Source organism: Halyomorpha halys, unplaced genomic scaffold (assembly GCF_000696795.3).
Source record: "Halyomorpha halys isolate HHAL.00 unplaced genomic scaffold, Hhal_1.1 Scaffold94.1, whole genome shotgun sequence".
NCBI classification, from domain to species: Eukaryota; Metazoa; Arthropoda; class Insecta; order Hemiptera; family Pentatomidae; genus Halyomorpha; species Halyomorpha halys.
Window position 1 is genome coordinate 811,136 of NW_027114465.1, and position 15,505 is coordinate 826,640.

The following is a 15,505-nucleotide window of genomic DNA, read 5'->3' on the forward strand; positions in this document are numbered from 1 at the left end:
CTCAGGTCGAAATGTCGGCATAAAATAAATAAATATGGTTTTGTTTAGTTATGTTGTTCTTTGCTGACCGCACCCCCCCGACAAACTTCTCCAATGAAAAATATGTTTTTTATTTTTCATAGATCTTCTCATTGAAATAATACATGCCCTAAGTGACGAATGTTTAAAAACTTTTCCTCTATAGTACCAATATATATATTTTAAATTTAAAATAAATAACTAGTTCTCATTGTTAGCAATACTACCTAATGAATAAATACAAAATATTAAAATGTGAAAAAAGGAAGCCTGTAATCGGAATAAACCGAGAACACCCGATCTCTCCCGATTATAATCGTATGTTCACAACTTAATTTTTTTTTAAACTGCTGTATTCTTGGAAGGAAAGAAGTTAATACTCGTTTTTTTACTTGGAGAACCTTTAATATGCCTTTTTATAGCGACAGATAAAGAAATATGTTTTGTTCAAAATTTGTCCTCATTCTTGTCGAAAACGTTAAAAAATAGTGATAACTTTAACTGAGTCGACCAATCAACTCAACAAAACCTTGGGACATAAGAAGGGTGGTAAATGAAATTTGTGTGGTTTGCAGACACCAGATATTTCTTCTCATGGAGGAACTAATAAATAAAAACAGCAATTTTTATTTCCAAACAAAAGAATACTGATCACGGACGCAATCTTCTCTTTTGTTCAATTTAAAACAAACTATGCACGGTAATATTAGTGAAAAAATGTATACTTTCTATGAAAACAAGAACAATGCCGTCGTACTTTTAAAAAATATTCGGTAAATTACTGATTAAATACGATTTTCAGTTTTAAATTTATTTAAAAAGGCTTAAGTATGAGGTGATTTTTTTTTCCATTTTATGTTAAAATATCGAGCTGATAAAAATAAAATGAATTTAACTATTTTATTTTTGTGAAGAGGATTTGCTCTACGTGCTTAAGGGTAGGATGATATATGACAGATTATTTGGACTGACTTTATGCAAAATTTTTTTGACTGTCAGTTTCTTCGTCAGTAGACTCTTCAGATTGAATCACATCTACAGTGTTTGTTGAGGAAACCTCTGTACTTATCGAATCTCCTTTCGCTAAAACTTCAGTAAATGGTACTTCTTCTGTTCCCTGTATTAATACATCCATTGCGTTTTTAAAAATCATTTCTGACTTATCAATATCTGATTGTAATTTTTTTGATGGCACTAATTGCTTTTCATATTTATACATTATTTCGCAATTTAATATCTCAAATTGCTTCTTAGCCGCTTTAAACATTTTAAAGAAGTTGAATTTGGTTCTTATATTTCTAATACGCCTAATTAACATTGCGGGATATTTTAGACCTATAGTATCAATTGTCGGTTTATTACCTTGAGTAAATCCAATTGCTTGACTTGGAATACGAATTGTCGAACTGCACAACCATTTTCGATTTGTTGGAATATCTAGTAATTCATTTTTTTTAAAATTCGTTTTATATAGTCTAGAACTGGAACATGGTGTCCAAAACAACTGGCTCCAAGTTTTCGATAATGGCATTTGACAGACAGTGATGTCGTTTGTGACAGTGGTACACGGGAGAAACGGTTGAAATACTTTAAAATTAGTTTCATATTTTTTTAACATGGACTTAATATCAAACTCATTTATCAATTCATATCCCGACAAATCTCTTCTAAGAACGAAAAATCGATGATTCTCTTTGGTGTTACTTAATTCGTTAACGCTTTTTATTGTAGCATAACTTAAATTTGAATTTTTTTCTATGGATAGATCTGTTTCGGTGTACAACAAAATTTGGTTTTGAAAATGCTTGGTTGCGTAGGGAATTTGTTCCTTTTTACGGGAAGGTGACAATGATATTCGGATTGAGGAACGTTTCGAAATAGATCTTTGAGATTTAGTCATTTTTTTAGGTATGGTTTGTTCAGATTGTGTTTTAGAACTTTCTTCCTTTTCCGAAGCGACAATCCGTTGTAATGTTGTGCCACCTGTATTACTCACATAAAAAATCTTTCCATCGCTGCTTTTAACGGAACATATTGTGTATTCAAATGGCACATACTCTTTTAAGAATATATTAGTGAGAGTAATTTTATTTTCAGCTAACCAACTTTTTGAGACAACCGATACTGTTCCATCATTAAAACTAAAATCAGTATATTTATCATAAGCTATTTGAAATCCGTTTGTTGTAGCAATTATTTTTCCTTCAAACGGTAAATGAACTATCCAATTTTCCGAGTCATATTCAACTTTCATATAGTAAGGATGGTCCATTATATATGTGTTACGAATGATTTCAAACGGCTCCTCATCCTCACCCTCTTCTACTTCGACACTTGATGGAATAATTGATTCAATGGAATCTAAACTTGCTGTTTCTACAATTGGTATCACAGTTGTTATTGTTTTGTCCGGGAAAGAAGTTGTTGAAATTCCTTCGTGGTCTACATAACATTTTGTACCATCGCTTCTTGCTGTGAATAAACCTTTAGTAGAACAGAAGGCAGCTTTCAGTTGGTGAAGCTGTTTGGATAGTATTAAATCATCTCTGTTAAATCTTAAGAACCTGCCATTCCATCCTACAATCTCATGTCTAATTATTTCATACGCCATTTCTTTAGTATCTTCCGATGTGCTAACGTCCTTTTTTGATTCTTCCGTTTCGTTATTTTGGAATTTGGGCGGCTTTTTACCGACTACTTTAATCCTTGCCTCGGTTGAGTTACAGTAAAGCAATAATATACTTCCATCATTCATAAATACTATAACAGTTCCATTGTTCAAAAAAATTCTATAATCTTCCTTTGTTAAATCATCATCCTCTAAATGATTCTTGATCAAAAACTTTTGCTTGATGAAATTATATTTTCCTCTAAATAATTCAATTAATAACCCATTGGGTAAAGTAATCAATGTTTCATAATGTGCTTTATTTTCTTTTTCTGATTCGAGGATTAAATCTATTTCTGCTTTAGTTCTCATCCTTGTGCTAACTATGATACCTTTATTAGATTGAATATTGAAAATCATTTCTTGATTAATGTCGTAAACTGTTGGTGTATTAAGATTCAATAGAGATTGATGTAGAGTCAGTAAATGCTGATGAGAGTTTAGGATTATAGTAATGCATCCATCTTTCCTTAGCCATTTTGTTCTCTTAACAGTTAGAGAAGGACCATCAACTGAAATAAATGTATCAGTGTGCTCAGAAACTTTAAGTCTACAAGAACCAAATGAATTATAAGCTTTAGCAAAGGGCACCTTTTTCGATTTTTTACTCATATATTCTTTTTTTGGAAATGGAATTTTGACTTTGACGCTAGGATTAAGAACAAAGGTAAGAGGATTAATGTCTGAGAAATTTCTAGAAATATATGATTTCTTTTTTGCTTCATCGACTACTGTCATCTGTCTTTGCTGATTCGATAGCCATTCTATTGTTTCATAATCTGGATATGTGAAAAAATCTCCAAATCCAATCATTGCATGCAACAGACCTTCTTGAATCCTACTGTATAAACCATTTTCATCACAGTAATTGTGAAACCATAGCAATAATTTATCAGTTAAAGGACAATAATAAAAGTCATTATGCAGAAAATTTGAATTCGCTTTATTTAAGCTTTGTAATATAGTTTCTTTAGGAAGATCTTCTAAATAACAAAAATCTAGCATATCATTGGGGAAATTATAAGACAGTAGGGAGTCCAACTCTTTGCATTCCAGAAAATTCTTCAGTGCGTTTAAGTGTACATGTCTTTTTGGTAGATTAGTTGTATTTAGTTTGATATTTGATTTGCAAGCTTTCACTATCTTGTTCCTTTCTTCTTTATCCAGAATGGTTTTAAAACTCAATAATTGTCGATCATAAGTCGATTTAGTTATCTCTAATGATTGAGAGTTGGTTGCTGTACTCATAAGTTTGTTAAAGGAAATGAGATGCAAAAGTAGTAGAAATTTGTCTTCGGTGATATCTTCAGAGGCACATCTTAAAAGTTTTTTTACGTGATTCGTATTTAATACTTTTTCTACTTCGGTTTGTGGCGGATAATTGTTCCAAATAGTAGAATATGACATGAGAGAATGCATGTTAGAGGAAATGACATCAATATTTAGTCGATCGTTGGTTTTTAAATTGAATGTCATACGTCTGATGTTGTCTCGATGATTTATGAACAATAGAGGGAATTTTATTTCTTTCGGTTCAAAAACATATTCCAAGTTATTTATATGAGGTATATTGTGAGCACCTTCCAAATGAGCAACAACTTGTTCAATTATACAGTGTAATATTAATTCAACGGTCGTACATTCTAGAGGAACAGAATCTACGAGCTTCTTATAAGTACTCCAATTTCCTTTTTTTAAAATCATTGGTGCATCGATGATTTCAACGTTATTGATATAATGAATGTACTTTCTCATTAGGTTATTTAATGACAGTAATTTCAATAAAATATGCTCGAACACGATATCTCCTTTTTTCTTGTCATTCCATTGTTCATAGCTTATTTCGATGGGTAGGAATAAATATTCTGAAAAATAATCGTTATTTTCTGGATTATTTAGTTGTTCTATAAATTTATCCCAATAATTATTGATCAATTCTGTACGTGGTTCATCGTAAGGTGCTGATTTCCGTATAACAACGTCAATTTCTATTTTAAATTCGAATACTGCTACTAGTGGAACTCCCAAATCTATTAAATTGTTTATTAAAGAAGGATCATAAAATTTGGTTAATACAAAATAACAAAACGCTCCGTATTCGGGTTCAGGAATGGAAGTGTCAGACTCTGTTACAATTATTTCATTGGTTAACAAATATCGGATCATTCCTGCTCGTTTTGCTAAATCATTTACTTTGTAGTCTAAAATATATTGTTTTAATACCAAGGCTTGTAGAATACTTTGAGACTTTTCGGAAATATTAGATTCACCATTTTCATTTTTGGATTCAGATTTAATCGTTTCTTGTTGAGGTGGCTCTTTAGTAATCGAAATCGGTTTCTTTTTTGGAAACAATGGTTCTAAATCTTCTGGAGTCAAATTATGAACTTCTGCTCTTTTGTTTGAGCGGACATATTTTTCGAATAAATCTATGCCTTTCGTGTAGTTTGCTTTAGATTCAATTAATAAAACAACCATACATGACCAATTGTTGTCATTTACTTCTTTATCTTTGATCAACTGTAACTCGGAATAATTCATCATTTTTTAAACGACATCAAGGTATCTTTGAAATAAAGATAAAAATAATAAGGTATTAATTTTCTATTAATTCCAGTTGATGTGATGAAGATCATATGTAAAATCAATCCAAATGTCCATTTATTAGATTTTCTAAACTTAAATACCAATTGTAAGTGATACTTTAATTTTCGAATATTTGAAATAAAATAAATCTGGAAGTATTCCTACTTCATATTCCTAATATGTACATTAGAAAAAGTGTTTAAGTGAGCACAGAGCAATTGAAAATTGAGGATATTACCTTTCTTTTGTTTTTTTATTTATTATAAATAAAATAGGTAATGCATATTCTCACTCACTACTACATAATACATTTATTTTATATAATTTAATAAGAATTAACATAGAAACGAACATAAAAAATACATTTATCATACTCTGAACGGCCAAAAAGTGCAATACAAAATTAGCTGATACATTTTAACCTAGCCGGATAAGATAGAATTTTCATGATAAACCTTTTTTTCTATATCACCTGGTTTTTGAGCACCTAAATAATAAGGCACTGTGATGTTAAGTTTATTAAATATTTACATTTATAAGAGGCGGTGATTGATAGGAAGGTAGCAGTGCTGTTGAAAGCCTTATCAGTGATAAATAATCACGTAATTTAAATTAAATTGACATATTGAAGTTAAACTTAAGTCTGTACCATTTTTCTATTTAAAATCTTTAGTGAAAATTCTCGGAATATATTTTGGATAGCAACTCGCTTGAACTTATCGCAAGAAAATTTTTATATTTAATTGTTTAATTAACATTGACAGCTCAAAACGTATTCTGGTTTGAGACGTATTGAATGCTGATTGAGAGCTTGAAAGAAAAAGAAGTAAACAAAAAAAATTTTTGAGGATCTTCTGTTAACCCAGGACACAGTGACAGTTGATTTGAGAATAGCCTACATAAGCATCTAGTTTTACTAGGTAATGTAGAAAAAACATTATTTTTTTATTGCGTAACTCGCACAGCATCAAACAATTTTTTTTTTATATTCCTAGAAAAAGAATTGATAAACTTGCAAACCAAGTCAAATTTTGCACTCTTAGACACAGGTATAAAAAGCGGTTTGAGTTTTTGGTTTTCCTTTTGTTTGATTTTAATTATTTTATTTTAATTATATTATTTCAAAATGTTTTGAGACAAGGTAATTATTTATTAAATAAATCAAAAATTAGTATCCAATTCTGTCTCAACACTTTATTTTTCACTAGTCCAACGTTTCGGCCATTCCAGCCATCTTCAAGGGCATCTAAATATTTAACAGCTTATATTATATCTTCATTTTTTAACACTTACAACAACATCATTATTTACTATATAATATATCATACCTTCAATACAAACTATTTAATTGTTGATAATCTTATAGAGGAAAATTGAATGTTAATGATTTTAAATTTTAAATAAATTGGTAACTAGACTTAAGCTTAGTAAGCTTATTAATAATAAATATGACTTTTTAATAATTGACTGTTGGAATAGGTTTTGAACTTATAATAAAGAAAATGACCTGGGCAGAATAGCCTGCAAAAGAAATTTTTAAATTAATGTGAGGAAGAGTTTGTATTGAAGGTATGTTATATTATATAGTGAATAATGATGTTGAAATAGAAAATATACAAGCGAGGTACTGCAAGCAACTACTGTGTTTGTAACGAAACACCCCCCACTTTATGGTAAGACTAGAAGTGGCACCCACCCCCGTGGGATATCACGTGTTAAAGCAAACTCTGTCCTGGCTAATAAAAATAATTAAAATGAGTTGTACTCGTTTCGTGAAACAATATTATTTAAAGCTACTGTAGCTAGACTGTAACAACCATTCGAATCTGCAATATAATTGGGTAACGCAGATAACAAAAATATTGTAGAGCTTCGGAATGTTTGACCCGATACTACTTAATGATCCGGTAAGTAACAAAATTAGAATGGGGGAGATCTTGGATATATGTAGGGAATTTGTCATGGATAAAGACCTCTTGTTATTAAGAGGTTCGAGAATGGACCTATAACCCGTGGAACGGTAGGGTCTTCATTAAAACAGATGCTCCTCAAAGCTACCTAAAAATCAGCTGCCCTATTGCTCACTTGAGAATAATTGCCTAACTGCGACTCTCCAAGGAATATGTAATTACTCTAAGTGTCGGTCCACACAAATATACTTTGGACCCACAGAAGCTTTGTCTAGCTTGTGATGGAACGGCACTGGAGGATTGTTTAATTGCATTATTGTTGTTGTTATCATGAGAATCCGATACATGCCGAAACTAAGCAATATTAATCAAAATCAACTTTATGAATTTCTGCCTGTACCCTCAGGATTAGTTCTTAAACTCTTTTTTATATATGTAACACAAAACCTTTTGCTTAGAGCTGAATACCTATCGTCCCAATAGGAGGTATAGTTTTTATTCTGTTTTTTTTTTTTTTTTTTTTTTTAATATTATTAAATATGAAGTGAATAAATATGAAATATTTATTGATAGCCCAGCTTGGGTTTATTTTTTATTGTTATTTTACATAAACGATCTTTTACTCATCATCTTTGTAAAGTTACTACAATTGATTTATTTTATGTATTTCATAGGCTAACTCTAATTGTACGGGAGTTGCCACATAAATAAATAAATTATTATAATTATTGTTATTAACTTCTTTTCTTTCTAGATATTTCGAATTAAGATCTAGTTAAATATTGATAATTAATACGATAAAGCGGAATATTAAAAAATACCGTCAAACAACTCAGCTTTGTACTTTCGAAAAAACTCTTTTCAGTTTAAATTATGGAAATGTCTACTAAGTCTTTGGTTGCTTAGGTTAGGTTAGATGTGGAATAGCGACCCAGTAAAGTTGTCTAGAAAGTTAGTGTTATAATAGAATTAGACCTATAGACCTCAGAGGAACGGGGAAAATATTATAAGATTTTCGGTTACTGACATAAATTTCGTTATCTCTTTTGGCAGCACACTATTTCTATGATCTATTAGGTGTTACATATTAATTCTTGTTTCGTACTTATTTTGGATTGGAAATACTAATAACCATGAGCACTGTGCATCCATGAAAAGAAGATCCTTTTCGCAAAGTTAGGATAAGGTTCCTCTATAAATGACCTGCTAGTACTTAGATGTGTCTGATGATGGGCACTTGGCTTATGCAGCATAAGCCGCGTGACCATCATCAGACTAAGTCTAGTCCCTACTCCTAAAGCACAAGCCGCGTGCCCATCATTAGACTAAGTCTAGCCCTTACTCCAACAGCACAAGCCGCGTGCCCATCATCAGACTAAGTCTAGTCCCTACTCCTAAAGCACAAGCCGCGTGCCCATCATTAGACTAAGTCTAGTCCTTACTCCAACAGCACAAGCCGCGTGCCCATCATCAGACTAAGTCTAGTCCCTACTCCTAAAGCACAAGCCGCGTGACCATCATCAGACTAAGTCTAGTCCCTACTCCTACAGCACAAGCCGCGTGCCCATCATTACACTAAGTCTAGTCCCTACTCCTACAGCACAAGCCGCGTGCCCATCATCAGACTAAGTCTAGTCCTTACTCCAACAGCACAAGCCGCGTGCCCATCATCAGACTAAGTCTAGTCCCTACTCCTAAAGCACAAGCCGCGTGCCCATCATTAGACGAAGTCTAGTCCCTACTCCAACAGCACAAGCCGCGTGCCCATCATCAGACTAAGTCTAGTCCCTACTCCTACAGCACAAGCCGCGTGCCCATTATCAGACTAAGTCTAGTCACAGCACAAGCCGCGTGCCCATCATCAGACTAAGTCTAGTCCCTACTCCTAAAGCACAAGCCGCGTGCCCATCATCAGAGCTCTACACTATTTTGTTTGTTATCGTGTTATGTTACTTGCTCGTAGTTTGTTTTTTGATTGTGTTAGTATTGTTTTGAACGTTTTTAAAAAGACAATCAGTAGCCAAACTTTCACAATTCTACTTTTCACTTACTTTAGGCATTTTTTAATGAGTTACTGTAATCAAAACTTAGAAGTAAACAATAACCAGAAGTTTTGGTTGGAAAGGTTACTAAACAAATTGCTCAGACCATCCCCTAGGAACTCTCATGCATTTAACATGACTTTGAATAGGGCTGCTCACAAAGCTATACTTATAACATTTAACATAGTAAAACATTTTACATTTAATGAAATATCATGAATACCCCTAGTGTTAACCTGGTTAAATGTGCCTTGGAAATGTGATTCTAGACACTTTTACATTGAAATAGCTCTGTTGCTAAGAATTTTTAAACCTTTGCTATTGAGCTATTAGGTAGCTAAGCCCTATGAGACTATTTAAATGAGGATAAGATCTAGGTGATATTAAAGATCATTCATTACATTGCACTTTGACCTGCCGAGTTTAATCAAAATCGTTAGAACTGTTTTTAAGGAAAGTTGATTCTATAGGAAAAGTTGCTGCTACACTGAGACTATGTGTCCACCTTAAATATGTAATTTCAGTTTCGTTGGACTTATCATTTTTGAACTAGGTTGTTCACACACATTTTTGACAAGCAATGAACTTTTTCAAACAGTTTCAGTTGAACTTATTTACAAGAAAGTTAAACGAAAACTTAAAGAAAGAACCTTTTAATTCTCTGCCTTTTTTTTTTGGATAATTAATTCATCTTCTTAATAAATTTTACATTAATACGTCAATATTGTCAACGTTTCGGATGGTCAATTCTTCCAGGGCCAGAAACTTTTTTTCTTATATTAAAGATTTGAACTATAGTCAAATTTTCTTTCCTTTTGATTTTTTAAGTATTATTGTATTGCATACCTTTAATATCTTATTTTGCTTCCTCTGGTTATTTTATTTGAATTCCTGGTTGAAATTTTGTCATTTATTATAAATAAACTCTAACCAAAAAACTTGTTTACAATTAACAACAGTTACTTGCATTTAGTGATATATGCAAAAAAAAAAATTATATTTCTAGATAGTTAATTTTCACACTCAATGAGATTGATGCATTGCTTACCATGTGCTGACTCATGTTCTTCTTTTGCTATTGTGATATTGGTTGCTATTATTTATGTTCTATTTCTATCAATCTTTGGTGATATTGTTAATTGCTATTTCAGAAATCTATTTTATTAACTACGTCTGTGTAGTGTGCCCATACACATCATATATCTGTTCTATAGTTTACTACTTGTTTTATAATTTTTGTGATATGTATTACTTAATTAAATATAAGATAACTTACTTTATAGATTTTCACACATGTGAGAATCTGAACTTGATATTCAGAGGAAAAACCTCCAATAACAGTAGTATTATTAACAATTAAATCTTTTAATTAGTATGAACCTAATTGTGCTGACACACAAACAAAACCATTTCTATAAGGAATGTAGTATAGAACAGTTATGTAAAAGTTTCAGACAAAGAGCTCTTGGAAAAAATTATACTCTTAAATTTTTTATGATTAAGTTATCCAAAGACTATGAAAATTTTGGTGCAACAATTCACTCAAGAAAATTGGAAAAAACTCAGAGACTAATAAATTTGTTTAGAAAGATAGCCTTTCATAAATAGAAATATGTTTGACGAAATCTGTACAAATAATAATTTGGAATTAATTTCTTACTAAATACTATGGAAAATCATTTATATAAACAGAAAAAGTAGTAATATGTTAAAATATGATTTATATATAGCTGGTTGCTAACCGTATGTTTTAATTTATATTGTTTTTCATTTAATATTTTAGGTATCCTTGTATATGCTGAAAAAAATTAATGAAGGGAAAGTATTGTTGATAAATTGTTTTATTATTATTTTGTTTTAGATTCAATAATATTGTTATTTATTTCTGTCTATAAACGTGTGTTTTTAGGAATGGATGAAATCCTTCTAATTTCTAAGATTAGAAAATGATTAATAATCCTTTTCTTCAAAAATCTTTTTCCAACAATTACTACAAAAGGTACATTATTAAATGAAAAAAAACACTATAAATTAAAACATATGGTTATCAATAGCATACAGATAGCAACCAGCATACATATATATTTTAAATATTATAATAACATGAATTTAAAATTTTTGAAAAATTATAAATCTAAAATCATCAGTGGAAACATGTAAATTAATAATGAGATATTTATTTATATAAATGAGTCATAAATAATTTCATTAAATGGAAATGTAATTTGGAATATTTTCTTCCAAATCTATAAACAAGTTGCAAGCAAAACAAGAAAATAATAAAAAATAATTAAGAAATGATACGTTTTATTTTATTTTTTTTGTTTTTCTTTCTTTTAATAAAAAGATATACATCTTTATGAAATCAGAATTTAATGCTAACAAAAATTATACAATAATGACATAGTTTCAATAATTATATTAATATTAAAATTAAATTAATAATATTAATTAGTATAATAACAAGAATGACAAAATTAATCCTGATTTTTATATTAAGTAATTAGAATAACTAATAATAAACACTAAGAATGAAGTTAGGTGAAGATAGGAAATAAAATAAAATGGAAAGTTATAGGAGTATATCAAAAAGGAAAATATCATTTTTGAATGATATTTTTTTTTCCACAAAGCTTAAAATACAATTTCATTGTGAAATATTTGTAACAATTATAATTATATAAAAAATAATTACTGTAACCTTACTATGTAAATTAATAAGAGCTAAGTAAGAAAACAATATATTTAAATTACCATTATAAAATTGTACTTTTCAATAAATTATGTGATTTATACATATCATATATATTTATACATATGTGCGTCACATATTACATAATATACTATTAGATTAAATCAATCTCAATAATAAATAAATTTTAAATCATAATTTATTGGTTAATGTGTCTTATATATAGATTCTTTGCTTCTAATATACACACAAATAAAACAAGGATAAATAGAAAATAATTCAATATACTTCTAATTAAAATGCAGGCCATTAATAAGAAATAATGTAAAATAGAATATAGATTTACATATTAAAAAATTGCGAGATGTTAATTGGCTTGAGCTTTTATTTTTAAAATGTAAAAATATATTCTATATTTAATAACAAGAAGTGTATGTTATTGTCAAATAAGTTTTCCCCTTTTTTTAAAAACTTATATTTGTAAATTATTATCATATATATTTTTAAATACATAATATAACTTATAATTGTATAAACTAAGGTTAATATTTGGATTATAATATTCAAAATTTAAATAAAATAAATAATTCACTATAAATGTATTAAATTACTATTCATATTTATGGTTAAATATACTAAAAGTTAATTTATAATGTTTTTTCTTATTATTTGATTGCACGGTGCAAAGTTAAGTGTATTGTTAACTATCTTCATATTGAGTGAGGAATAAATAATAAATAGAAGATTTTTTAACAACATAATTAAAATATAAGTTAAGCTAAAATGTTTCTAATAATTTTCTAAATTTTCTTTTAATTTCAATACATCCATTTTATCACTTAAGTGAAAAATGTGTACATAAAAAAATTTTTAGATTTGATTATTTAATAGTTATTAAATTATTTGTAAAATATAATTTGGCTACTTGTTTATTCAATTCTTAATGAATAGCTAGAGCACAAAGAAAAAAAAAAATCATGTTTATTCTCATAATATAAATAATTCAACTAAGTAGGTTTTGGTATACAGTATGCCTTTTGCCTGTGTTTAGTGAAGATAATAATTAACACTAATGACAATGGGATTAATAAAAAAATATAAATAAATAAAATAATTGAAATGTGATAAAATTTTAACTTGTTTTCTTTATATTTTTATTTACAGTTAGGTCTGTGAGTCTTTTACCAATGAACTTTTCCTAGGTTTGTTTTCTTCGACTGGTTCTATGTCTTTTATAACCTCTATTTCAATAGCTTCTAGATGCCTTTCTGCATCCATTTGATCTAGTTCATGCTTGCTCATATGGTAAACAATACCAGCTCCATAACCATCTCCAAGCACATTAATAGATGTTCTAAGTCTATCCCTGTTTTAGAAAAATAAAAATAAATAAATATTTCATGTCTGACTATGAAGGCAGTAAAATGAAAACTTATTGAACTATTTAAATATGATACACTGATTTTATTTTTAATAATCAATAAAAATAAATACAACATAATCCAATTAATTAATTATATTTTTATATGTTTAATTGGATTATTTCATAAATTTACTTAATTATCAATGGAGTAAAATGAATGTTGAATGTTTGTTGTAATGCTTTTGTGACAATTTGATCAAATCATTTCTTCCTTATAAATAACTCTCTCCCCTCCACTGTTTAGAAACCTTGCTCCAGGGTTTGTTGTTCTCAGTTGCCAGTTTGCCCTTAACCACCACAGGAAGAAGTGCTCCTTATAGTGATGTATAATAGTGATGCCAGTGCTTCCATTTCATAGATATATAGGTCCGGGGAACAAAGTGGATAATGGAAACCCAGTTGATGAAGATGATCGAATAGCTCGACAACATGATATTAATTATGAAAATGCCAAAACAGAAGAAGACATTAGGAAAGCCGATGTTCAAGCAATTATCTTATTCAGAAAAAATTGGCATGATGGCAACTGGCATAGTTTAATTGGTGATGTTGGTTTAAGTGTTAAATATTTTGTTGAAAGTTTTACTGGGGTAATATATCCCGATGTTCACTTTAATGAAAAATCTCAAAGAAATAAATATAAGCAAAATAACTTTATTAGATCTGTCTATTCTGGATATGTTTTTATTGATCAAGATTGGAATTTGATCACAGAAAAAATGTAATTTATGAATGTTTTTAATGGAATTATGTATGGATATAATTAAATTCAAAATACTGAACTACCTCAAAAACAAACAAATTTCAATTGTACGTATAAGTGTATATAAATACATTTTTTATATGTGTCTATAAATATAAATATACATACATATATGGTATATATGTGTATATAAATATAAATAAATTATATATATAATTTTATTTATGTTAAAAGTATATTATTATCCAATTTATAACATAAAGTTGCAATGTCATTGAATATTAGCAAATGTATACTACAAAGCTGTGATCTTATTAATTATCTTATATTAAAATATATTTTATATAATGTTTTGAAGTTACTTTCCTAATTAAAAAATCATTTTATAAAAATGGAACATAATTTGTATAATACATAATTAAGATTATTTTCAAATTAGTTTCTTGTCCAATTATATTGTCTTCAATGATATAAATAAAATCTTGAAAAAATTGCAATTATTTTAAAAATCTCTTATGTATCATTATGAAGTTAACAGAAAAGGAAACTGTTTACTAAAAAAGTTTATGAATTTTATATTAAAGAATGTATGCACTCATTTTAAATATCTCATTAAAACAAATGTTGTAAAAATAAAAAAAAAAATTATTGAGATTATCATGAAATAATTAAAAATATACTAGTATGTATTTATTAGTAATAGAAATGTTGAAAAAATATTAATCAGTAGGTATTAATGAATCTTGTTGCATAATAAACGAGTTGGTTGTGACTAGTTGAATAAAAATAAAATACTTACAATAACCAATCAACTGCAAATAGCAAAGAAACATCATTTGTTGGAAGTCCCAATGTTGTTAATATTAATAACATAGTTATCAAGGCTGCACTAGGAATGGATGCAGCACCTATGCTAGCTAGAGTAGCAGTAAGACTGAAAGTATATGAAAATTAATTTTCTAAATTATTCTTACATATATTAAAGAATTAATATAATAATAATATATGTAAGAATAATTTAGAAAATTAATTTTCTAAATTATTCACTTATAAATTCAAGATTAAAGATATAGTTCTTACTTACCTTACGGTCACTACTTCTCCCAATCCCAACTCAATGCCATTCATTTGTGCTATAAAAATGGCAGCCACAGCTTCATATAGTGCAGTACCATCCATATTTACTGTTGCACCTACTGCTACTACAAATCTTGTTACCCTAGTATCAATTCCGTTATTTTCTTCTAAGCATTTGAAGGTTATAGGAAGAGTAGCTGAGCTATAAAGAACAGTGTTTTGTTCATTGGTATAAGTATATTGCACAAATATATTATTATGAATATATGCTCACATGTATTACATATGTATGGAGGTAATGAAGAGTGGTAATATATTAGCGAATAGAAAATGGTTTAAATAGGTTCTGTGTTTTAAACACTGTTAGAAATTTTGGAATTCCTATT

At 28.9% G+C, this 15,505-nt stretch overlaps 2 protein-coding genes and 1 long non-coding RNA gene across 3 annotated transcripts in view; 1 reads left to right on the forward strand and 2 right to left on the reverse strand.

Annotated features, from left to right (window-relative positions):
• LOC136796831 (uncharacterized) overlaps positions 1-15,505 on the forward strand; it is a 74,880-nt gene that overhangs the window by 7,666 nt on the left and 51,709 nt on the right. The window lies entirely within an intron of this gene.
• LOC112210298 (uncharacterized) lies at positions 848-5,270 on the reverse strand. The gene has a single exon (XM_024359238.2). It carries the CDS (start codon positions 5,228-5,230, stop codon positions 992-994), a length of 4,239 nt encoding a protein of 1,412 aa, XP_024215006.1. The 5' UTR covers positions 5,231-5,270; the 3' UTR covers positions 848-991.
• LOC106677345 (excitatory amino acid transporter) overlaps positions 12,386-15,505 on the reverse strand; it is a 58,050-nt gene continuing 54,930 nt past the window's right edge. Inside the window, exons 9-11 of the mRNA XM_014415219.3 lie at positions 15,127-15,321; positions 14,842-14,976; positions 12,386-13,282 (exon numbers count right to left, since the gene is read on the reverse strand). Of these exons, the coding sequence (XP_014270705.1) occupies positions 13,081-13,282; positions 14,842-14,976; positions 15,127-15,321 (532 nt within the window). The 3' untranslated portion in view covers positions 12,386-13,080. The remainder of the gene's footprint in view (positions 13,283-14,841; positions 14,977-15,126; positions 15,322-15,505) is intronic.

What these genes read in the sequence shown, in the direction of transcription:
- LOC112210298 (XM_024359238.2), bottom strand. Translation starts at nt 5,230, where the DNA reads ATGATGAATTATTCCGAGTTACAGTTGATCAAAGATAAAGAAGTAAAT.